A 25,060-nucleotide genomic window follows, 5' to 3' on the forward strand; every position below is an offset into this window, starting at 1 on the left:
AGGAAAATTAAAACTATTTTCAAGGTAAATTAGTGCATTCAAGACAAATATTAATCATGTGATATAATTATGCACTTTCAGATATATTAAGAAATAGAAAAATTCCAAAAAATATTTACCTGCACATTCCCTTTAGTCCCTAATGTTCCAGACTCGAGCAGTGGTTTTCGGTAATATACACATCTCCTGTCCATGTAAGTTCCTTTTAAAAATTAAAAAAATATTAGAAAATGTTAAAACATTTCTGCAGTTTTTTTAAGATTATTATATGCAGCATAATGCAAACAGAACATAAAAGGTAAAAACAACATTACATGTCATCTCACCATTGCCTGAAACTGCTAAAAATAATTCCCCGTTCAAAAGGACTTTGAAAAATTAACTTCTTCAGCAGTATAATTTACTATAAAATTTTAACCCTTTTGGTCCTAATGGGCACATACGTCCCAGAGATTAGATTTCATGTCCTACTGGGCAAATAATACTCATTTTCAAATTTACAGTGTAAGGAATTAGGGAACAAATGCATGACTAAACCTGGCAATACTTTTAGATTGCAAATGGAGCACATACGTTTTTGAGCACCCCAATTACTCGGGTATTGATGTCTTTTTTAGTCCAAAGGGGCTTTGTCCCTGAAGGACTATTGTTTTTGTTTTGCGATTTTGCGTCGGACTCATAAATGTCAGTTCACTTTTCAAACTGTTGCCACAAAATGTTAGAGTCCTGCATTGTATTTGAAGAAATTAAATAATGAAAAATCTGCATAAATGATTGTCTATTTCTCGCATTGTGATAAAACAATGGTACATAGAGCCATAGAATTTTGAATGACGAAATCCTATTGCGAATATGGGCATCTGAAATCCCGAATTTGTTTTATTATAGATTTTATATTTTGTAAAACTTTAACGAATTTTTGATTTACAAACTCAATGCTTTAAAAGCGAGAAATGGCAACGTTATATAGAAAAAAAAAATACTTTTTATCTCCAGCTCGCGAGACTGTGTATATCGGAAATTCTAAAGATATGCTTAATTTAACATTATTTTGCGATATTGCTCTTGAACTGAATTTTATGGTTTAAGTGCAAAGAACATGATATTTAATAAATAAAGGTAACACTCAAAACGTTAAAAAAACGCCCCTTTGGACGTAATTTAAAATCTGAAACATTTCAGATTTTTTTAACAGCAAGTACAATTATATCATTCACCCCAATACATAATTTGCCAAAATGATTGCTTACAACGCTGGTGTAAAAATCTTTTTCGGGGGGGGGGGGGAATATGAAATTCTGCGACTTTTCCAGATTTTGACCAACATATTTAAATTCTCTGAGCTTCTGGTCAATTTTTGAATCTTCCGACTTTTCCCAGTAGCGTGGCAACTCTGCTTTCACCATTAACATCTGTCTCATAGAAAACTCCTACACATAATGAACCCTTTTCTCAAGAAATGCTTTCTTCAACATTCCAAAAGGCGACTTCATCAGGGATAGGCCATTGCAAAATATACACTTTGGTCTGAACTGTTCTGTTCTAGGGTGGACTATAGCTTCTGTTTTTGACAGGATAGTCTCATCCAAAACAACCCAAATGTTTCATCCTTTTGTCAATATTAATAAAAGTCTTCAAAGCATATTCATATTAGTTCAACAATCCAATCATAAATGGAAGTATTCATTACATAGCTCAAGGCAAATTATATATACACTTCTTAAATCTGTTTAACTCTCTAACTGCTCAATTTGTGGACAGGAATTGCTTCAAAAAATTGCGTATTGTTTTGCATATTTTCAATCTATATATATTGGAGAACTGAAATATGCATTTTTTCTTTCTAGAAAAGACTTTTTATATAGATTTAGAAGAATAAGTTTTACATGAATCTTTACATTTTTGTGTTTTATCTTGTAAGTTATTGCCTTTCATTAACCATGTAAGGGTTAATGAAAGGCAATAACTCGCTTTAATATGCAGAGATAATTTTTAAGGATAAGCAATTATAAGTTATCAAATTAGGAAACCTTAGTCATTATGAATTTAAATGGCCACTATTACATTTTATTTTTTAACAATATTTAAAAAAAGCCCTATTAAAATCACAATTTAATAAAATTTCACAATTCAAAATACATATAATTTAAGACATTGATTCTTAAACGAGATAAAAAATAATTACACATTAAAAGCTACAAAACATTTTTATTTTTGTAACAACATCACTCAACAAAATATTTACGAATCTTTACTTTGAAGCCTTCCCAAACATTTTGGCTAATTTATATAGATTTCCCTCTCTCTAAGCATCTTTTCTAACAATGAGAAATTTGTCTCAATATGCAAAACAACGTTCGCACTAGTTTCTGCGTGTTTTATTCTCCCAACCTGTCAACTTCTCCACAATGTACCTATGAGGGTTTACTTGATCTGGTAAAAGTTAAAGCCCACCACCCACCGACAGATGTGAAGCAAGTTATCGCTATACAAAGGTTTAGATAAGCTTCTTATTTAAAAAGGAACTTAAAACATAAAGGCATGTTCTTATGCTAACAAAGTCAATTACAGCTTGTGGTGATGTAATTACACAAGAGTCAAATTCCAACTAAAAATATGGACTTGTGGTCAAAGATTATACAATTTAATTTCATTTTAAGCTAGCTCAGTAACTTTATCGTCATAACAAATTCAAATGTCGGCAGCAGTAAAGCAAAGACGAATAATTATAAATTATCAGCGATGGCAGGAACTAATAAAGGGAACAAGTGGATAAACTCTTGTCTTACATTCCAAAAACCTAAGTGAACTGTCTAAGTGATATGCATTATGGTAAGAAAATAGAAATGGGAAATTATAGAAAAAGCTGAAATTGTAAACAACTGGGTAAATTACGTAATAACTATACAAAACTTTGAAGAATAATTTTCTTTTCTTTTCTTTTCTTTTCTTTTTTTTTTTTTTTTTATGTATTCAGTTTCTTTCTCCCACATTTCCTTTTAATTTAAAAATTTTTGGATTTAATTAAGGAATCTGTTAATCTATAAAAAAAACTAAATGCATTTAAAGTGTATAAAAGGCTGCTAATTTTATTTCTTTAGTAACATGAAAATTCAGAAGAAATATGAAATATATTTTTGGTATGGTCCGATTACAGAGCTACTGTGGCATAATTTTTAGAACCGAGCAACAAAATCTAGAAATGGCAAACGTTTACAATTTAGAACAGGCATTGGAAGCAGAAATTAGAAAGACACCAGGCAGCAGAATTTAGAATCCACAGAGATTGCATCAGGTAAGAAAATGTTTAGTGTCAGCCCCATGTATGACGCATTAAGACATATTAGATGAATCTTTTAAATTGTCAGTTTTCAATTTCTTTATTAAGAAAAAACGTCTTTTCTATAATGCCTGTCCATATCTTGTGTAGAGAAAATGAAGAAAAGAAAATAATTCTAGTATCAGAAGTAAAACATTCAACTATTATGTTTTCATAGTTCTTCTAGACGTTCTCCAAAAAGTAAGAAATTACGTATTAATACCATGGAGACATTTTTCATTTTGTCACATTTTCCTGGAATCTTCTAGAATCGTGGGTCTATAAATCTTGCCTTCAAATCCTTCTAAACTTTCCAAGCTGCAATGTCTAAAATCCCAAAGAAAAATTACCCCTACCAATTCTGTAACAGCAAATAACCAGAAATATATATATAAAAGAGAGAGAGGAGGAAAAAGTGTAAAACTAAATCTATAGAGAAAAATGATGCACATTCTGAGACAATTACATGGGAAAACTCTTGCCATGAAAAAAATTAAAGAATTAATTACATAGCTATTTTGCTATTCCTAAGAATCGTTTCGTAAATTGTGTGTAATAGCATTATACCTTGCTTATTTTTTAGATTCAAAATATTGTATAATAAGTGGCCAAAATTGAACTTTATAATAGTGAAAAATAAAAATGCTTTATTTTAATGTTATTTCTTAGATATAATTACAACAGATTACCATCATTTAAATGAAATTTATCAATGTTACAATGTTCTATAAAAATCGTGGAAATATTCCCAGATCTCTGAATTAAAAATTTTCTATAGAAACTGATCTTAAAATCGCCAAACCGTTTAGTAAAAGAATTCACATCTCCAAAAGTGAAAATTTGTTTAAGAGCTCTTCATTAGACAAAATGAAATAATTTCAAAATGCCTATGTTTCACTTCTTGCTCAGAAACTCTATCCCACCCACCATTTATATATTAGAAATAGGAACAAATTATAACCCATAAATGCATTTACCCATTCAAAAGATAACCATATTTGTCAGCAAATCGCCAAAAATATTCCTCCAAAATGCTGATTCACACTCAAAATGAAAGTAAAAAAAAAAAAAATTTCAGATGATTAAAACTAAGCACTTTTTTTAAGGACCAAAAATCGATTCCAAAAAACTTAAGGACCATATGAATCCTGTTATCCATCACAGCTGATATTCTTTGCAATGGGGAAATCAAATAGCATGGAACTTCTGTCCCACCAAAGGGCTTACCAGCAGCCAAAAGGTAAAAGTCAGTAAACACTAGTAGTTCAAATGCTGCCGCATGGCCATTTTCATGGTTTTCCTCATGTAACATGTATATGAGCCAAGTTTTCCTTATAAAGTCCTCTATGAAGGCATTCCAGCCCTTATGCAGATAGTCCTCAAGACTTTGCCATAATCTTAGTGTATGCATATGTGTGTGTGTATATATATATATATATATATATATATGGATATAGGTGATGCTTTGAAAAATGGTATGGTGAGCACTTAGCAATAAAACAATTTTCAGTCACAGCCAGAGTGGAAATCAGAAGGTACCTGAAATACTAATTGTGCAGATGACTTAACAGAATTGTTGAACTACAAATAGTCGGATAATCGCAGTACAGCTTTATTATTTGATGACTAATCTATTAAGGCATGGCTTCATGATAGGCACAGTGCAATAGGTGCAATCTACACCACAAAATTTTATATGTGCAGTTATGGAACAATGGAAGATACTGGAAAGCAGCAAACAGGAGGTAGATAGATAGGGAAGGGCAAGCAAGAAAGTAAGCTGCCACAATACAATTGGAATATTCCAAATCAGAAACTTTGCTTGAGTTCCAAACGATCATTGGATAAAAGCTCATAGCACTGCAGGTCGCAGCAGGGAAAGAAATTTTTCATCAGCACAGATGTGAAAGAGTGTTGTACTTTTTACATTTTATGTATATTACTGCACTTTAATGGAAAAATTTTCAACATCCGAGTTTCATATAATGAGAATCAACTGCAATTAAAAATTGTTTTAGTTGAAAAAAATACCAAGCTTTATAATACCACATTAATCAACCTTTGTAATCACCATATATTTCATTACAATTTTCATTCATGCTACATTAGATTTTTATTTTTCACAGAATAAAATATGAATATGCATGTGACGAAACTGAATTTTTTAGCTGGTATTACATCTATTTCAAACCGCTATGAACCTGTATTTAAAAGTAAAAATTTCCCCATTATTTTAAATTGAATTCTTTTTGAAAAAAAAGTTACAGGCTTTAAAATGCATAAAACAAATTTTAATTCCTTCAAAAAACATACTTGCATCTATATTATCTAAAGCATTTGCAACTCCATCTAAGCTTTCAAAGAAATCATCATCATAAACCATTTCAGTTTCAGGACCAACTCTGTGTTGATGAGCTTCAACATTCACATCTGGATTCATTTTCAAAACAGCTTTCCCAGCAACAACAGCTTTCATCTCCTGAAGTAAAAAACTTACTTAAGTTGCAAAAATTTAATTCTTACGATAAAATAGCTTTACATATAAATGTTGTAATATTAATTTCTAAATAATTCAGCTAACAATAAATGATATTATCCAGAACTGAAAAGCTTATTTTATGAAATCCTCAGTTACATTAAGTATGCTACCTACTGGACTATTTACATATAAAAAGATAAATGTAAGATACAAGTACAATAAGTTCAATCTGCATGTTTTAAATCTGTGAAAAAGATGTATGAATAAGAGTAGTGCTTCTTCTACTTCGACAAATATGCAATAGCAAAAAACCACAAAAATGTCAAGTTTAAAGTTGAATTCTGCAATTTTTTCAACCCAAAATTGTAAATTCATAATATTCTTGAATGAACAATTCAGCTTTCGTTTGCAGTCAAACTGGGAGATGCAAATACAAAAATACAGCTGTGTATAAAAAATTCCCAGATTAGCTCCGCATTAAGCCAACGACTAGCAATAGAATTGCTCTTGCAGTTTGCTTCAATTTTGATAAGGCTGTTATGTTTCAAAACATTGCTGTATTAACATCAAAGTTGTTATAGCAATGTTTCTATGGCCATATGTGAATGGAATATCACAGTCAGAAAAGTGTTACAATGAGCCAATATGAAACTGCAGAACAGGACAAATTAGACACAGAGACCAAACAAGCTTATTATGAGAGGCAATAAATCATGTGCAATATTCCAATTGCTATGGGTAATTTTAACAGAAAAAATTATGATGATATGTATCATCTGTAAAAATATAGAATGAGTTCAGGAACTTGAGTACGTGGATCATCAACTATACTGCATACAGTGTTGATTTGCCACATAATTCAGTGCAGCTAATCCTAATGCAAAAATTAAACATGCAGTGCATCACTATGGCTGTCCTCCAGTACCCGACTGCTATACACAATGAACATCATGTCAGTGTGCATAGATGTCCGTAAGGATATTGGGAACAATCACGCACCTGTACCATTCAGGATCTTCATCGGTTTTGAATCGGCATGTATAATCTTAAGGTAGAGAGCTTTTTTCGCAGTAAAACAGACCATCACTTTGATTTTTTGAATTTTGAGACCATTTGATTGATCATTTTGAAGAAAATAAGCCGTTGCCTGACAAAGATGACAACAATCATATTTTTAATATCTGTAACCAAGACTAGATTGCCATTACTATACTTTTACTGCGAAGTTCAGCAACATCTGCCGAAAATAGATCGGTGGCACATGACAGATTGGATTTTCCACAATAACAATTCACTATCACTGAGCATTTTGAGAGTTTCTCACAAACTCTAACATATTATCATTTACACATTTGTCTACTTACCAGATTTAGCTTCTGTTGACTTTTCAACTTTTAAAGGTGCAGCTGAAAAGTCACCATTTTCACACTGCTGTAATTCAGCCCGAATTATGGACTTGCATAACACGATTTTGATGCCACTTTCCAGTAGAGGCAGGAATGCTGGGACCGGCACATTAACAACTATTTTGAAGAAAAATAATGTTCAAACTCAGATAAATAATTTAACAGAGCTAGCCTCAGACACTTTTAATGCACTCTCATAAAACCTGCCTTATGGCTGAATGAAAGGACTTGATAGTGCTGAAATCAAATGATATGAAAGACTGGAATGCTTAATGCACACTGATAAAAACAATGAAAGTGAATAGAAGCAATTACAAAGGCTTTTTTCCCTCCCCTCTTACAGGATTATTCACCAGAAGAGGAGCAAATATGGCAGTCATAGAGGTTAGGATCAATGAGATTGGAAGATTTTAGATTCATAGAGGTTAGGATCAATGAGAAGAAGTTTGAATACAGGCTCTGAAGCCACCTCTACAGCTAACACACTGTGACTAACCACCACAATATACACACATATATACAGTGCTAAAAATTTCGAACAGACAAACTATCTCAGATGTAAAGTATATCCAGACTTTGCTAAATATATATATATGTGTGTGTGTGTGCGCATATTTTTTCCCCGAGAACTTACCAAAGAAATCCATGTCCTGTCTATGTGTGTGTTACCATAATACAACTATATCTTGTCTATGTATCTGTTATACTATTGAACATTTCTTGACTCCCAAAGAAAGTTAAGTGCAGTCTACGAATTCAACACTAGTAATTACTAGAATCACAAGTCTGATTGCTCCTTCTAAAAGCATCATTAATTTAGTCATTTCATTAGCAGTTTCCTACTACACACTATCTGCAATAAATAATGCATACACATACAGCTCAACAGGAAAATTATTCTGCTAAATTAAAAGAGATTATTTTTTAAACTATAACTGGCTTTAGATCTAGTAGAAAGATAAAATGCATTACTAAAGACACACAACTTACGCCCACATCCCATGGCCTAAATAAGAACTGCCTGTTTAAATTAGAACGTTCAATGAGATCCATATCTGTAACTATGATTTTCCCTTCTGGAGAAGAAGCAACTCCCATCATGGACATGTTTTTCAAATGTTCGCAGCCTATTGCTCCAGCACCAACCTGATGTGAAGAAATAAAAATGTACAATTTAATATAAAATTTTTTGTACGAAAATAAATCTGCATTTATGAAATATAAAACATCAATACATTTTAATATTTTACAATGGAAAAAAACTCACCAAAAAGTACTTCAGTTTAGAAAGTTTATTCTGGAAGTCATTTCCAAAAACAGCAATCTGACCATCATAACGTATTCCAAGCTTCAAGGACAACCAAAAAAAAGTTAGAATTTCATACTTAAAAATTTATGAAATTTGATCTAAATTCTGAAAACTTTTTACCGGTTCTGCTAAAGCTTCTTTTACAGTTCCTTCTTCAGGTAGGCATTCTAAAGCGTCAAAGTACAACCACTGAACTATAGGATGAAACTTTCCACTACAAGCCTATGACAAATAATTTCTTTTACTTAAGGGAAAAAAATCAAAGCTATTAAATAAGAAGACAAAATACTAAATGAACTTTTGATTCAAAGCAAAAGCTTTAGTCAACCATCCTAAACACTTTTTTAATTAAAAGATTTTGTTTTCTGTAAGCAGTTTAAAATAGATAGCTGAATACAGGTGATAATAACAGAGGCTTAATTTTTTTTAAGGTTTTAATATTTTCTTAAAAGTTTTTCAATTTCATCAAAAATAGGTTTATTATTATAAATGAAATAAACATACCAATTAAAACATTAATACAAAGACATGTTTTCTGGAATTAATAAGCTACTATCTTGAAAATAAAAATGCAATATAAAAATTCATACATTAAGCTAATGGATGCTTCACAAATTAAATAGTTCTCATACATTAAAGAAAAATTAAATTAAATTAAAGAAAAATTAAATTAAATTAAAGAAAATTTATAGCTTAAAATTAAACTTAAGTTTATAAACAAGCAAAATACACTCTTGAAGTTGTCACTAGGTTATTCCACAGAAGAGCATTTAAAAAAATATATGGCAGTTAATGCTTAAGAGATGCAACTACAAGAAAATACATAAAGCATGAAAACTAAGCAATTCAAACATTAAACTATGATTAAACAGAATATTACTTTCATGATTTCTTGAGCAGTAATTCCCCCTATTACAGCTTGAATGGGACAAAGTTCTCCTTGACATACATATGCAAACCGTTTCAGAAGATTTTCATCCAGCTCTACAGGATTAGCATTTTTTACATTCAATTCTTTACAAAATGAAAGAAATTCTTCAGCATCACCCTGTAAAACAATAAACAGCATTTAAAAAAAAGAATTCCTGGGATAGAATTAAAACTGATATCAGGAAAGCCTTTTTTAGCACATCATATTTTATATCATAATATGAAAGTTAATGGAAACAGAGGGGTCAAGCCTCTCTTAAGATAAACAACCTCTACTGTCTAAATATTTAAAACAAAATTTTGCTTATAATTTCAAAATCATAAAATGCTGGACCGAAAGCAAAGGGAATAAACATGGGATTCAATTTTTAAGAAAATAAACTTATAAAGATGAATTTTACATTATTGAGAAATCTTAGCTTGATTTAAAGCTAAAAATTTAGTTCTATTTTTGTCAGTAACATTTATAACTTTCCGTTCATTGTATGCACAATCAAAAATTTTTTCCTTAAATAGCAAATATATGCACATGCCTTTTGAAATATTTAAGTAGTACATCTGAAGGAAAAGATCTCTATTAAAGTAGTAGCACACAGAAATTATAACTAAGAAAATAAGTCATGGGCATTTTTGAAACCTTTCAAGTTTTTTCAACTACACAGTTAATTCCTTTCGTATGTCAAAGAATTTGATATTAAAATTTACATTCAGCTAAATAAAAAAAGAAATGGTACTAAATGCTTTAACGCGTTGCTTGTGATGCCCGAACTGATGCACCAATTTTCGGTTTGGGCAAGGGAAAAATCAGTATTTCAATTCTGTGAAGCCCAAATAGTTTGTCCCAATGAATAATATGTAATTTACCATTTTCCCAATAGATGGTGATAATTTGCAGCAAAAATTTCAGCAATTCTGCACTATTTGTCCCATTTTTGTAATTTTGCAGTTCTTCCCAAATTTCATGCAAACCACATTATTTTCACAAAATCGGAATCAGACAACGATGAATAATACCTTTTAGGCTCTTCATGCTGACATAACAGTATTTCAACAGAAGAGCATGACTATTCAGAAAGTGACGGCGAAAATAAAACTCTTTCATGCCGAACCTGGATGCCACTTAAATTACCTTCCTCCAGCCCCACCAAGAACCACTGCAACAACCATAAGTGGGTACAACAATTGACACTTCTAGTTTTATTCAAGAAAAACAATATTTTGACATATTTTTTATGACAACTTGATTCACACGATTAAGGAAGAGACTAATAGATATGCACAACAATGCACTGAAAGGCAATATCTGAAGCCAAAAAGCTAATCAAAGAGGGGAATGCCTAAAAATTACAAAATGAAAATATTTCTGTTTCTCCATGTTTTACAGGATATTATTCAGAAGTCTGATGTCTCATTGTTTTAACTAAAAAAGACATACCTTGAAACTCCCTTCTTTCACCAAGTTATGTCCTCCAACAGATTTCAAATGATAACAAAATATTCAAATTTTGGGAACAATGAAGAAGTCAACCTAGAAACACACCCTAATGCAAAGCTGCACAAAATTTGGCAATTTTCCAGTTTCTCAATGTCAAGTTTTGTTAACTTTACATCCCCGATCGTGATGAAAGCCTGATGCTTCCAATACATGCCTCTAAAAAGATTTTGGTTTAGTATAAAAACATTTATGCTATGGCTACATTTTTCCACACACCATCTACACGAAAAAGGACACAAAGCTCGACAGTGAATATGCATATCTTGGCAAGTCTAGTCATGTATTTATGAGATTGATGAAACTTCTGTTAGGCAAAAGATCATTGTTTGGTCGCAGATAATTATTATACTTCTCTACAGCTACCTGAGGAGCTTGTACAACATTCTACAGACATATACAGAACTGTACAAGCAATCAGGAATGACTTACCACTTGATTAAAAAAAAATATAAGAGCTAATAATCAAATAATTGGGGGGGAATCATAAAGCTTTCAGATTTTATATTACGCCCAAAGGGGGTCAACACTTTAGAATTTCCAATACACAGTCTTGCGTGCTGGAGATTAAAATATTTTTTTTCCATACAGTGTTGCCATTGCTCGCTTTGAAATTGTTGAGTTTGTTTATTAAAAATTTGTTAAAGTGTTCAAAATATGAAATTGATAATAAAGCAAATTCCAAATTAGAGCTTCCAGATGTCAATATTTGGTGGAAGATTACACTATTCAAAATTTGATGGCTTACCGTTGATTTATAACAATGCGAGAAACATACATACATTTAGGCAGATTCTTCATTACTTAATTTCTTTAAACATAACACAGGGCGATGATATTTGGTGGCGACAATTTGAAAAGTGAACCGACATTTATAGTGAATAAACACAAAATGCCAAAACGAAATCAATAGCCCTTTGACCTAATTAAAAAAAAAAAAAAAAAAAAAAGACAGACACAGAGAGAGAGAGAAAAGAAAATTAAAATAATACAGAAAGGTGACATTCTGGCTTTCCAGAGTGTGAAAGTCACAGTCCAGAAATGGCTCCAAAGAAAAGTAAATTTCGCTTATTTTTACTTTTCTTCGGTCCATACTGTAGAAATAAGATGGAAGATTCGAAGAAGCAAAAGAAATGGAAACCTAAAGTAGTTGCTGAGTATAACAACATCAGGGGAGATGTTGATAAAGTTGATCAGCACCTTACAGACTATACCCACTGCCAGAAAACGTGGAAAGAAATACTAAGTAAAGATACTTTTCCATCTTCTGGACCAAGTACTTTGGAACTCGTTTATTATTTATCAGTCTTCAGGCAGTGGAAAATGTAATATGAATCACAAAATTTCGATTGTGGAACAAATCATTAGAGATAATAAGCCACAGATTCAGCTGACAGGACCAGGGCATTCTAACACAAACTTGTTGCAACTTATGGGTCGACACTTTCTTGAGCACATCCCACCAATGGAGAAAAAGACTATTCCAACCAGACAATGTTTCCTTTGTTGCCATAAAACTGATGAAAAGGGAAAGAGGATACAATGTATGACTCTATTTATGATGTCTTGAAAATTATGTCATTTATTTTGAGCAAAAACTGATTTAACTTCAAAAATTACTGTAATCCATTTCTAACATTTTGATGATAACAACAAACAAAATTAAAGAGAATTTTTTTTTTTTTTTTTTTTAAAGGGAGGGGGCACGTTTTTCTCAAATATATTCCACAGCCAAGTGGTAATGCTTAACAGAATGGCAATGTCTGGTTTTAGATCCATCATTTTTAATAACAATAGGAATATTAACTTTAAGGAAACAGTAATAAGCCTTCAAAGGACATTTTTAAAATTAATTTCTAAAAATGCATTTTAGGATTCATGCATGTTTAATTAAATGAAAATATGGACTTTTTAAGTCATTTAAGGACCACCAACCAAAAATTAATTAAGGACTTCAAACAGAATCGAATAAATCAAAGCAATTATCTTTTCAAAATATATAACTTCAAAATATGAAATTAGCAAATATTAATTCAAAACACCTACTCAAATACAATACTATTTTAAGAATAAAACAGAAGTGCTTCAGACACATGACTATGAAACAACACTTAACATGTTTTCAATTATACCGACCACTAAACACTATTTGCATGAAACAAGTTTGAGAACTAAATTAACTCCCTAAAAGTTTACCATATTTTCAGATATCACTAAACATTATTTGCTTAAAACAAGTTTGAAAATTAAACAAAAAGTTTTAAGATAATTAACATTCAATTGCGAATACAATTTCTTGAAATACTAATTAATAATATTGCATATTTTAAAGCAGATTTAAGTGGAAAACATATTACATGAAAAATGAAATAAAAGTTAATTAAAAATTAATAAATCTAATTATATTAAATTAATAGTCATTAATAAGAATTCATTAATCAAAAGTCCTTACACATTAATATTAATTCATTAATATAATTCACTATTAAAATCTAAGAAACGTCTGCAGTTTAAACTCAAAGTTAAACATAACTACACTTAACAGCCTATGACACTCAAAAATCAGATTTTTTTAAAAACAAGAAACTGGAAGATTTTTCTCAATGACGAAGATGTTTTTTGAATAAAATATAAATTGGGCTTTAACAAAAGTTTCCTGTCACCGAAAATATCATCTGCACTAACAGTTCACGATGGCGTGTTTAATCATATTTTGTCAAACAATTTTTTGGCATTTGAAAGAAAGAGACTTGCTTTAGAACAGTGTTGCAAAATTTGTAAAAAAAGTATCGTTATCATTAGGTACAAAGTGTCTGAAGCATCATTATTTACTTCCAGTTATCGTGCAAAACGTCACCTACAGAATGTCACCAAATCATACATACAGCTTAAGGTACTAATGTTGCATCATATGACGCTGTGAAGGTTTTGTACCGAAACAAGGACTACGACATTCAAAAAGCAGAAAGCTCTGGCCGGAATACTGATGTTGACGATGCTCACTTGCGAGAACTTGTGGAAGATCAGTGTGTGTGTATTTAATTATGGCAAAGCACACTAGGGCTATCTGCCTAAGGGGAGGGATGCCTTCGTGGAGGACTTTTTAAGGGAAACTGGCTCGTATACACGTTACACATGGGGAAAACCCCGAAAACACCCATGCAGCCAGCCCATTCGCGGGATTCGAACCTCGGACCGAACTACCAGTGTTCAGCGACTTTACCGCTCGGCCGCTGGTGGGCTGTGGAAGATCAGTATGCAACTACTCGAGAGCTTACTAAGGAGTTAAATATGAATGCCATGTCCATTAGTTGCACTATGCATCGCGTGAGCTGACTCCTGCAAAGGACAGACGTGTTCGGACCTGTAACATCAGAGTTGCCAGGCTACCTGGAAAACTGGGAAAAGTGAGGGAATTCAAAAATTGACCAAAAAAGACAATTTAAATATTTTAGTCCAAATCTGGAAAAGCCAGACTGTGATCTGTGTTGCTTACTGTGATATAAAAAAGGTATTTTCGCGCTGTCAGAAGCGATCACTCTCTATGCGAATCATATATTACATGAGCTTCATTCGCAGCATCAATCAGATTGTCTTTTAGAAAGGCAAAGCAAGTTTCCAGCATCTTCATTTCCAATAACCTCAAGAATTCAGAGATTCAAATGCACATGTTGAATGAAAGCAAATTCATTCAACATTTTCTAGAGGTGAATTAGACTCTAGAAAGCTTCTAAGCATGAGTTTTTCCAACTCATCTAAGCATGAGTTTTTCCAACTCATCTAAGCATGAGTTTTTCCAACTCATGCTTAGTACATACGATGCTGAATTTAAGGACTTAGACACTGAGACTAATGATAACCTAAAAAAGCTAACACATAATTTAGCTGAGCCACCTTCTCATATAAATGATAACACACAGGATGATAAAGTACCGAGCGTTCTCACTATTAGTAGTAGCGACAGCGAAAGATCTAGAAGCCCTTATCAACATACAGGGGTTGGACAAAAATATGGAAACACCTTTAAAAAAACATGTTTCTTTGCTTAATATGGTGTAGGAAACCCGTTGGCATCCAAAACAGCTTGCTGTCTTCTCGGAATGGATAAATACAGTCCCTGTATGTGCCAAGGGAATATTATACCATTCTTCCTGCAAAACGGTGGCAAGTTCAGATAACGATGTTGGCGGTGAATAACGAGAACGTTCCAATGTAGACCACAAAGGTTTGATAATATTCAGGTCTGGTGACTGTGGTGGCCAGGGAAGATGGGACAACTCATCCTGGTGCTCAGAAAACCAGTCCTGGACAATGTGAGCTGTGTGAACAGGGGCTTTGTCGTCTTGGAAGACACCATCGGGAAACAAAGTTTGTACCATGGGATGAACTTGATCGGCTAAAATGTTCACATAAGTCTTGGCAGTCATGTGCCCTGACACAGTTATCATGGGGCTAGCAGAGAACCACGATATGGCTGCCCAAACCATACCCACGTTCGAAGTCTGTTAAATCTGACATAATGCAATGACAACCTCACATAACAGTACTCCGACAACAACTGAACTGTTTAGCACATTTACGAAGTTTTATAGGTGGCGTCAGTAGTCAAAAACACCAGCGCCACCTACATACTTCATTAAAATCAATCTTTCTTTTCAAACATGCATTTCACAAGGTGTTTCCATATTTTTGTCCATCCACTGTATTTAAAAGAGGATGCTTAGGTGCTAAATTTAACCTGATAAATCTTTACAATACCCTATTTAAAAAGGTCTAGAAATAAAATATATCAGGTAACTCAGTGTTTAAAATAAATATATCTTGCATAATATCTTCTAAAAGTAAATCCCCCCCCAAAATTGTTAAATATAAATCTTCAGAAAAATTTACACACTTGCTTAAAAAGCAATCCTGTCAAAATGAAAATTACATTTTGTATCTTTTCTTTATTTATTTTAAATCTATTCACTTTCTTTAAAGCTGCAAATTAACATAGCAACCAATCTAATAATTATAAATTAAATTTTAACAAAACTTTGAAACAAATCCTCAGGTAATTAGCGTGGTCGCGCGAGTTCCATTTCTGGAAAATACAAAGCAATTATGAGAAATGAACACTGACAAACAGAGGACCCCCCAAAAATTCTATATACATGCAACATATTTTGTTTATTTTTTATTTAATTGTATTCTGTAACATATAAAAAATTTAATTCTAGACATTTATTTCAAAACGTAAGAACTAGAAAATACACTATGTCTTAAACTTTGAAAATTATTACAAAACCTAATTACATAACAATGAAATTCTTTGGTTTCAGATGAATACATTACAATTAAAAAAAAAAAAAAAAAAAACTTAGCGACAATAAAAATGTTTACCTCATTCCATGACTTTGGCAGACGACCATTTTTCTGTCTAAAATTATGTACAGCTTGAAATGCTAAATGCAACTGGGGTGGACGATCAAGTTTGGCAAAATCTGTCATAATAAATTCTGGATCAACTATGGCTTCTTTAAAGGATTTCTGCAAATAAAGTTTATCTTGATTAATAAAGTCATTTATACATTTGGAAAAGCTGGATAAAAATATTGTCAATTATCACACATATAAAAATATTGCACTCTTAACCACTTGCGCTAAAATGACGTGCTATGCACATCGAGATGCTTTTGTCTCATACCACTAGCGACATGAACACCACGTCGATGGGAATTTATCGCAAAAATGAAAATAATGTGGTGCAAGCGTCGCCTAACAACGAGATTGTTTATTTCTCAAGTTAAGCTCTGGATTGCACTTGCAGACGCAGAGTGGAAGACACTTTACCACTTGTTACATTGTAGCACATAACCGCGAAGTTTAGTCGTAGCGCAAGTGGTTAAATCCTTAAAGGCATTTGGGTTATACAATTTTGTTTTTAGTAAAAAGAAAAGATCCTATTAGTACAGTAGACTTTATTATCAAAAAGCTTGGAAAATGTCGAATGCTGGATGTGGTGAAAATTCTGTAAACGTGGGTAAAAGATGCAATTCGCAGTAAAACAATCATATGAATGGAAGATACTTCTGGTCTGGAATTATAAAAGCAATCATCTTATTTGTTATCAACTTGAATATCAAAACCATATTTAAGATAATATAAAATTTCAATGGAAAAAATGCATTTCGGATATAAAAGTCTACACATGTCCTATACCTTAAACACACGGAGGTAAAAAATCTTACCCGACCACAAAGCTGGCAGAGATACCCAACACAGGTTTGAAGGAACAAATTGCATTTTATTCTGTTAGACACAAGTTTCTGATACAGCATATAAAAATTTAAATTGCTCATCATAATTCTCCTCTTTATATTGTGCATTATCATTTGTTCATTTCCAAATAAATGTGTATACTGCATAAATTAAACGCACGTTTCTTAGTGATAGGTTCCAATAAATTTTAACACTTTCAGCGCAAGAGACAAGATAACTCGTCCTCTATTCAAGGTTTTTCTGTATTATCGCAGCGTGTCTCACGACTTATTTCATTGACATTTTAGCATTTAGAAAACCTTAATATTTTGTCTTTACAACACTTCTACGAGGTGGTGATAGGAGCACAATTGTTGTGCTTTCACTTTTATTATGTTTCTCGTACGTTCTCTTTCACGTTTTCTTTGTCTTTTACTTCTCATAAGGTTTTCTTTCTCTTTTATCACATTTCTTGTTGAATTTTTTCTTCACTTTTTATTACATTTCTCGTTCTCTTTCATAAATCCTCCGATATGTTGCACATGGAAGGACAACATTACTTGGACATAATAATGGCAACCTCCAGTTAGGTTTTCCAACACAGAGGTAATTTGCACAAAATTCGCCAAGAGACTCATTATCTATGTAAAACATGAACATCAAAGCCATCATTATGTGTAGTACCTTGTTTTGAAAAATATAGTTCAGGGAGATTCTAATCTATGCAATATTTAGGATTTTTATTTTATTATTATATTTCTAAACACATCTATATTAAAATTAGTGTGCATTAGTCTTTGTAACATCATCTCCTGCAGAATGGTGGGGAGTTGAGCTTCAAGAGAGGTACGTGGAAATTCATGGGAAGCCATTTCGACCATTTTCATCTTTGTATGACTTTAATTAGCCGTGATATTAATTAAAAACATGGAAAAACACTAATTTTTGCCTTCACTTTTCTGAGTGGCAACAATCTTGCACACTGGAGATGAAAATCTGCTTTATTTTGAAAAGTGTTACCACTGCGCTCTTTCAAATAGTAAAGTTTCTTAATACAAAATTTCTAAGTTTTACAAAATATGAAATAAAATAAACCAACAATTATAAAATAACTAATGATGTCCATGGCCAGGGATAGAAGAGCTTGGAATTCGATTCTGAGGAAGGCAAGGGCGCATCTTGGGCTGTCTGACCATTGAAGAAGAAGAAGCATATGTATAGATGTCTATGTGTGCGAATATATATTTGAAAATCACAGATTTAAACTAATATTATATCAGTTTTTGTCTTTTTCACATGGAAAGAGACTAATTCCACTTATAAAGTTGGCACTTTCTACGAGATCAGCAAAATAATTACTCTTATATATTTGTTTTCTACCTTTCTTTTATTATAAATATTTGCAAATCCAAAATTTGGCAAGAAAGCAAAATGCGGAAAATATATTAAAAAAATTTAATACACTTTCTAAATTTTGGTTTCTACAGTTTTACAGCATTTACTTTGGGGGAAAAAAAAAAAAAAAAAAAAACTTTCATTAAATTAGCATTTACTCTTCACTTCCTACGAGATAATCAATGAATCCTAATAATTAAAATATAGATTCATATGTATCCTTCAACTTTATTCTTAAGAAACTGATTGATAACAGTTTCTTATAAGAATCCTACCTTCTACCTTCGATCAATTAAATATTACTTAATGGCATATCAGTGAAATTGATATACCCTGGTGGTTCTCAAAGGTTCTATTCTATGCTGCAGCTAAATACAACTTTTGTTTTTTCTTTCAAGTGCACACATACAACAAACATATGGGCCAGTTTCACGCGGAAAGTCCTTAACAAATGCCCTCCAGGAGCTGAGCGATAAAAACTGCTGAACACTGCTAGTTCAGTCCGGGATTCGAATAATGGCCAACGGGCTCGCTGAATGCACGTTTTTGACCTTCTCCCCACGTATAACATGCATACGAGCCAGTTCCCCTTAAAATATCTTCCAAGAAGTGTCACTTGCTTTCCATGTAGTGCCTAATGGTGAAGCACATAATAAATAATAATAAACATAGTCCTAAATGATGAAAAACATGCTAAAAAAGCTTTTATGACAAAAATGCAAGAGCAATGAACAATAATGTAAATGAAAGATGATATACTTAGGATATAATGGGGTGAATCAATAAATTTTAAATGAATGAATAAGAGTACCAATGAAAAAGGTAAAGGAAACTAATATTACAAAAATTCAAGGGGATTAGTCAAATGCATAAACACACGCTGTTACACAAAATTTTAACAAAATGAATGCGAATTGGCGATTAGTAAGAGAAACAAATACTAAAACCATCATTTTCGAATATAAATTAAAACCGTTAATCTGTGCATGTAATTCTAAACTAAATTCAGTTTGAAAACAAAAACTGATTAGACTATGTACTAATTTTAGGTATACTTAGGAAGTATTTGCTGCTAAGGCAAATTTTCATTATAACGCAGTGCCAAAAGTTAATATTCTACAGTTCGACAATTACTTTGCTACGAAATCTCACCACCACGTTTCCCTAATTTAGGAAAAAAAGAGAATAAATTTTTGTATATTATTCTTTAGTCTCTTACCTGAAAATTAACAAAGGCGATCTAAAGGAACGGTTTCAAAATAGTAGTATTTTCCCTTTACAATGGTAGCTTAAAGGGGGACTAAATGCATTTAGATTACCTGTTTTTTTTAAGTGAAACCTTTTGTAGCTCCCTAGTCTTTTAAAAGTTAAGCAAAGAAACTAATTTTCCAAATTGGATGTTTTGTTGCTGCCAATTAAAAAATAATTGTTGTTGCCAATTAAAAAATTCTACTGTACTTGAAAACTACTGTTCCATTCTAGAAAAACATCTGGAAACTGCTCTATAACATAAAAAAATTAAGTTGCTGCCCCTCCCCTCAAAATAATTTTTTAAGCATTTTACTGTTTGCAGTTTAAACAATTAAAAGGCATAAAATATATGAAAGCAAAAGTCATATGTGAATGCTAAACTTATCTGAATACAGTAAATATTTAAAATATTAACTCACAAAATGTATTGTCTTTGGCATGTTAACCTGAGTTGCAACACCTCCCCTAATATAATCGCTGAAATTTGATGTATCACCAATACCAAATGTATATGGACCTAAAAAGGAACATTTAAAAAAATTATGAGAAAAAAACACATGGAATTTAATTTTACTACAAATATTTTTGTAATTCTTAATCTAAAGCATTTAAGACACTGCTTTACACTGAATTGTGCATTAGTGCACAAGTATGCAACAGTCAAATGTTGTATAGTATAATACATAACCAAATAATATTCAATAGTTTTCTAGGCTGCACACGTAAGCATTTCTATGATAAAAATTCAATAAACTTTATTTGATGAATTAAAAAAGAATTATTAATACAATCGAAAATGAACAATTTCGTATTTTTGAACATAAATTCAAAAATTAAGTTATGTGTACTAACCAAATACTTGAACTTTTCTTGGTTCACATCCATTTAGTTCAATCATTCCTTGAACCTCAGAAAAAGTCACATAATCTCCATCTTCAAAGCCGTGCCTAGTCTCTTCTAAACAAGTAACTACAGAATTTTTATCCTACAATAAAATAGATATACTTTTTTTAAAAGGGAAAATTATAATTTCAAAAGTTTCAGTATAGCCTTTGACATTAAAGCTTATTGTGTATATTGAAAGAGCAAGAACTGGAAAAAAATGGATGATATACCAAAGTGAGGACAATATGATTTTAAGCCTGCATAAGGCTTTATTAAAGTAAATTAATATGTGAATAAAGCAATAAATTTATAAAAAACCCTTTGAAGCACCAAAATTAAATACAAAGCAAACTGTTTTGTATCTTCAAATACATATCCACTTATGGATCGAGAAAGACTTATGGTTTAAATTACAAAAAAGTTTCTCCGATTCATATACAAAAAGCGTTTATGAACCTCATAGTTTAAAACTACTGTTGTTGATCTTTCAATTCAAGCATGCTAACACTAAAATTTTAATAGCTATACTCAAAGAAGTTGCACATGGATTTTATTAAAAAAATATGCTTACTTTGCTTACTGAAGCTATCATAGCAGACAAAGGTTGCTCCCCTTTTACATCATGTACTGTAAAATTCTCTCCAAAATCACAAAATACCTGGCTGTGATGTTTAAGGAGGGAAAACTCAATTAAAAAATAAAGCGTAAAAGGCAAGCTCAACATTTAGCACAAATATATTTTCAATAATAAAAAGGCATTTCTTAATAATGTAATAAATAATATATATATATATATATATATGCAAGATAAAAAAGTGTTAATCAAAATGAAACGGTTAACTAATTCATCCTCTCTGTTTTAAAAATTGCAATAACTTCTCTGGATTGCATAATTTATAGATCATTCCATTTTGCATGGCCTGGGCAGCCAGATGACATAATTATTGGGAACTGAAACTTAACTCAAACCAAAACTTTTCACTCTCTACCCTTCTAGAATATAATTTGCTGTCTTGCTTGCTGTCGCAACAATACCAAAAATCAAATTTTCTTGAATAGGCATGACTATAATACCAAGTGAACTGTGGCTACAAATGTCAATTGAAAATAAAAAATGTAATTACAACTGCCTCGAATGCCAAGTTTCTTAGATATTACTAACTCAACACATTATACTACACAATCAGAATTCTTCCTCTTCAATATGGATCCACGATCTATCCTTTAAATAGCTATTATGCATCAATGCGGCTCTGTCGTTTCCCTGCTATTATTACATATATATACATATTTAATATACACATTAACCAAAAATAAAAGTCGTGACCTATTTCATGCAACTTTGCACACTGAAAGTTTACACAAACACCTACAAACATTTTTACTGCATGTAAATAAGTACACAAAAACTTGTATTTTAAAATACAGAATTGAGAACATTCTGCAATCACTGCAGTATATACAATGTAAAAAGCAAAGAGTGTCACAATTTCAAGTACATAAACAGCAACTTATATAAGTTTAAAAAATTGAAGATCTAGATCTGCAGTGTATCTACCAGAGTGACATATTTGAAGGATCTCGCTATCAACAGAATTTTCCAATCACAAACTATGAAAGCAATGAGAAAAATAGATGTGAAGCAGACTTCAATTTCTTCACAAATTCCAGACAGATGAGAAAAGCTTTGTATGAGGTGGTCGATAAAGCATGACAATCAAACAGAGCTGATGCAATCATAACTTTCATTAAACCAGAAATCATTAAAAATGAAAATGACTACAGTGACATTGGGAGCAATGATTTAGAACAGAGTAATGAAAGTGACTTAATGGTGATTTGTTAATTTAATTCTGACACTGATGAGCTGGATTTCTAAAGTTTTGTATAAATAAATGCAGTTTAATTATAAAATTATGCTTGATTATCTTAGTTATACATTAGTTTTTCATAATATGGTAATTTATGATGATGGGCAAAGTTTACCCAATCTGTAAGAACAATAACTATTGGAAATCAACAAAATTCTTCTTTGGAAAGTTCAAGATGTTTACTTTTTATTTGCATATACATTACTTTTTATAATTATGTTGTAAATATTATAAATGATGATTACTCCAATATGGAAAATAATTACTGATTAAATTAATATTAAGTGTCATGTTCGGAATGCTTTGTATACGGCAGTACCCAAAGTGAACTGATGAAATTTAATATTTTTTTAGTCAATTATCGAATGAGTAAGACGCATATGCGAGAGTGGCTTACCTAGACAAAATTAACAGTAATTAATACTGAACAATATAAATGATACTTAATAAACAACACAAAACACTTTTTCACCAACATAAACTTTTAACATTAAATCTGCTTATATTATAAATTTCACCACAGTCCCTACAAATGGAATCAAAATATAATGTTAGGAGATCCCAGTATACTTTGCTTTGTTCTCAGTTTATTATTCCAAAAAATAATGTGTTGCTCTCTGCAAATAAGATATTCAAGTTTCAAATTATAACAGAGAGTGCAACGATTTAAAAAAATTTTTTTTAGTCATTCAGCAGCAAAGTAAGAGCTTTTTTAATTTAATCAAGATACGGTAAATCTAGCCAAATGAGGTTTTGTGACTGGTTAACTGTTTTTATTTACTTTGTCCAAAAGTAAAATTTCATTCATATGCAGTTCAATATTCATTAACACTGAATGCTTGCTGACATCAACGCTGGTTATAAATTATCAACAATTTCAAAGTATTTGCTCTGAATGAAATTTTGGACAGAGAAATAAAGCAAAACAACAAGACAAGTGACAGCAAAGGACTTTCAGATATGGAAGCAGGAAAAGAAAGAATAGAGAACGATGACCGAGAAAAGAAATGAAGACGTGGATACTGTATACCAGCCAACAATGAAAGCAATAGTGAAGATACCACATCTTTAACATACAAGAAATTAAAGGAACTGTTTAAAAAAAAAGTCTTCGAAATCATCTCATTCTGCAATGGAGGCTGGCCCAAATGAAGAATAGCACAGGATATTTATGAGGCATGAAAAAACTATACTTTTTTATTGAGAAACTTTTGAAGAGTTAAGCAAAAATCACCAGCTTCTTAAAAAATAATTATCAATACTTACTACCAGCAGAGAAAAAAATTCTTTCTCTTTTTCATTTAAATTAACAGCATTTACGTAGAAATCTGTCATCATTGCCAAAGTAAAATAATTTTATTTTTCAAGCAGCAGTTTTGCCATTCAGAAAAGCACAAAATATTTCATTTTTCTTTCATATTTAATGTTCAAATTAATTTCATTTTTCTTTCAAATTTATTGATTAGGTAACTATTTAAAAAGCAAAAAATGCAGTTCATCTCTAGTCGGACCCAGAAATTTCACTAGCTGGACTCTTTTCTGTTTTATATTAACTATTTTAAGCAGCTAGCTATTTAAGCATGTAATAATCTGTACAATCACATTTAGCCATGTTAAAATATCATAACTTTTCAGAAATCTTTTACAAGTCTCAAACACACAGTAATACAATCACACAAATAATGGATATTTCTAAATATTTAGTTATCACATCCCCCCCCAAAAAAAACTAAGGCTTACAGAAGTCTTAAATCTAATTAGAAATTAAATGAAAATCGCACTTACCCAAATAGGCCTTTAGTATCAGCTATGATTAAAGATATGCCATTACTATGCATGAAATCTCCTATACTATATTGTTCTTCTAAGCTAGAATCTGTAAGCACTACAACCTGAAAAAATTTCTTTTTAAACTACAGAACACAAAAATGTATCTTATATAAGAATTATACAGTACAATTTCAAAATTTCACACTTTTCATGAATAATTATTTCCTAAAAATCTAAGTTTTATATTCAAAATACAGGTAATTTTTTATGGTGAAAATTACTTTTCACTTTGATGGCAGCCACAGACAAATTCAATTCATATAAAGTTTCAAAAACCATAAAACATTTTTAGAACTGCCTAACAGAAAAGAAACTGAGTTCACCAAGTTTCAGGATGTCAGGTTGACTGAGAATGAACACTCAGTTTCTTTCTCAGTCAACCTCTACTCAGGAAAAGAAACTAAGTTCAATATTTCCTCCGCATTTTTCATATCTGTTAGAATTTCAGCTAGTTGGTCATAAGTGAACGACTTAAGTAAACATATCTGCTGAAATCTGCTTACGTAAACATTCTGAACCGACCTAGAAAATACTCAAACTGTGCTAAAATTGTGAAATTTAATTGTGTAAAAATATTCTCCCCTCCTTTTTTGAATTAGCTAAATTTTCCATAAACTCTTATATACAGTGTTATTAACTAAATTTCAATAAAA

General features: G+C 31.4%; 1 protein-coding gene across 3 annotated transcripts in view; it reads right to left on the reverse strand.

The window, feature by feature from the left end:
* The window catches only part of Uba1 (ubiquitin-like activating enzyme 1), a 123,084-nt gene that overhangs the window by 33,387 nt on the left and 64,637 nt on the right, over positions 1-25,060 (reverse strand). For all 3 annotated transcript variants that reach the window (XM_085817143.1, XM_085817145.1, XM_085817144.1), the window contains exons 5-15: positions 24,363-24,469; positions 21,278-21,368; positions 20,674-20,806; positions 20,241-20,338; positions 16,318-16,464; positions 9,394-9,561; positions 8,634-8,735; positions 8,472-8,552; positions 8,195-8,350; positions 5,633-5,798; positions 120-202 (exon numbers count right to left, since the gene is read on the reverse strand). In XM_085817143.1, the coding sequence (XP_085673269.1) occupies positions 120-202; positions 5,633-5,798; positions 8,195-8,350; positions 8,472-8,552; positions 8,634-8,735; positions 9,394-9,561; positions 16,318-16,464; positions 20,241-20,338; positions 20,674-20,806; positions 21,278-21,368; positions 24,363-24,469 (1,332 nt within the window). The remainder of the gene's footprint in view (positions 1-119; positions 203-5,632; positions 5,799-8,194; positions 8,351-8,471; positions 8,553-8,633; positions 8,736-9,393; positions 9,562-16,317; positions 16,465-20,240; positions 20,339-20,673; positions 20,807-21,277; positions 21,369-24,362; positions 24,470-25,060) is intronic.

The sequence above is a fragment of the Stegodyphus dumicola genome, chromosome 5, assembly GCF_044657685.1.
Source record: "Stegodyphus dumicola isolate Sdum_Otavi_A_Nest chromosome 5, ASM4465768v1".
Taxonomy (NCBI): domain Eukaryota; kingdom Metazoa; phylum Arthropoda; class Arachnida; order Araneae; family Eresidae; genus Stegodyphus; species Stegodyphus dumicola.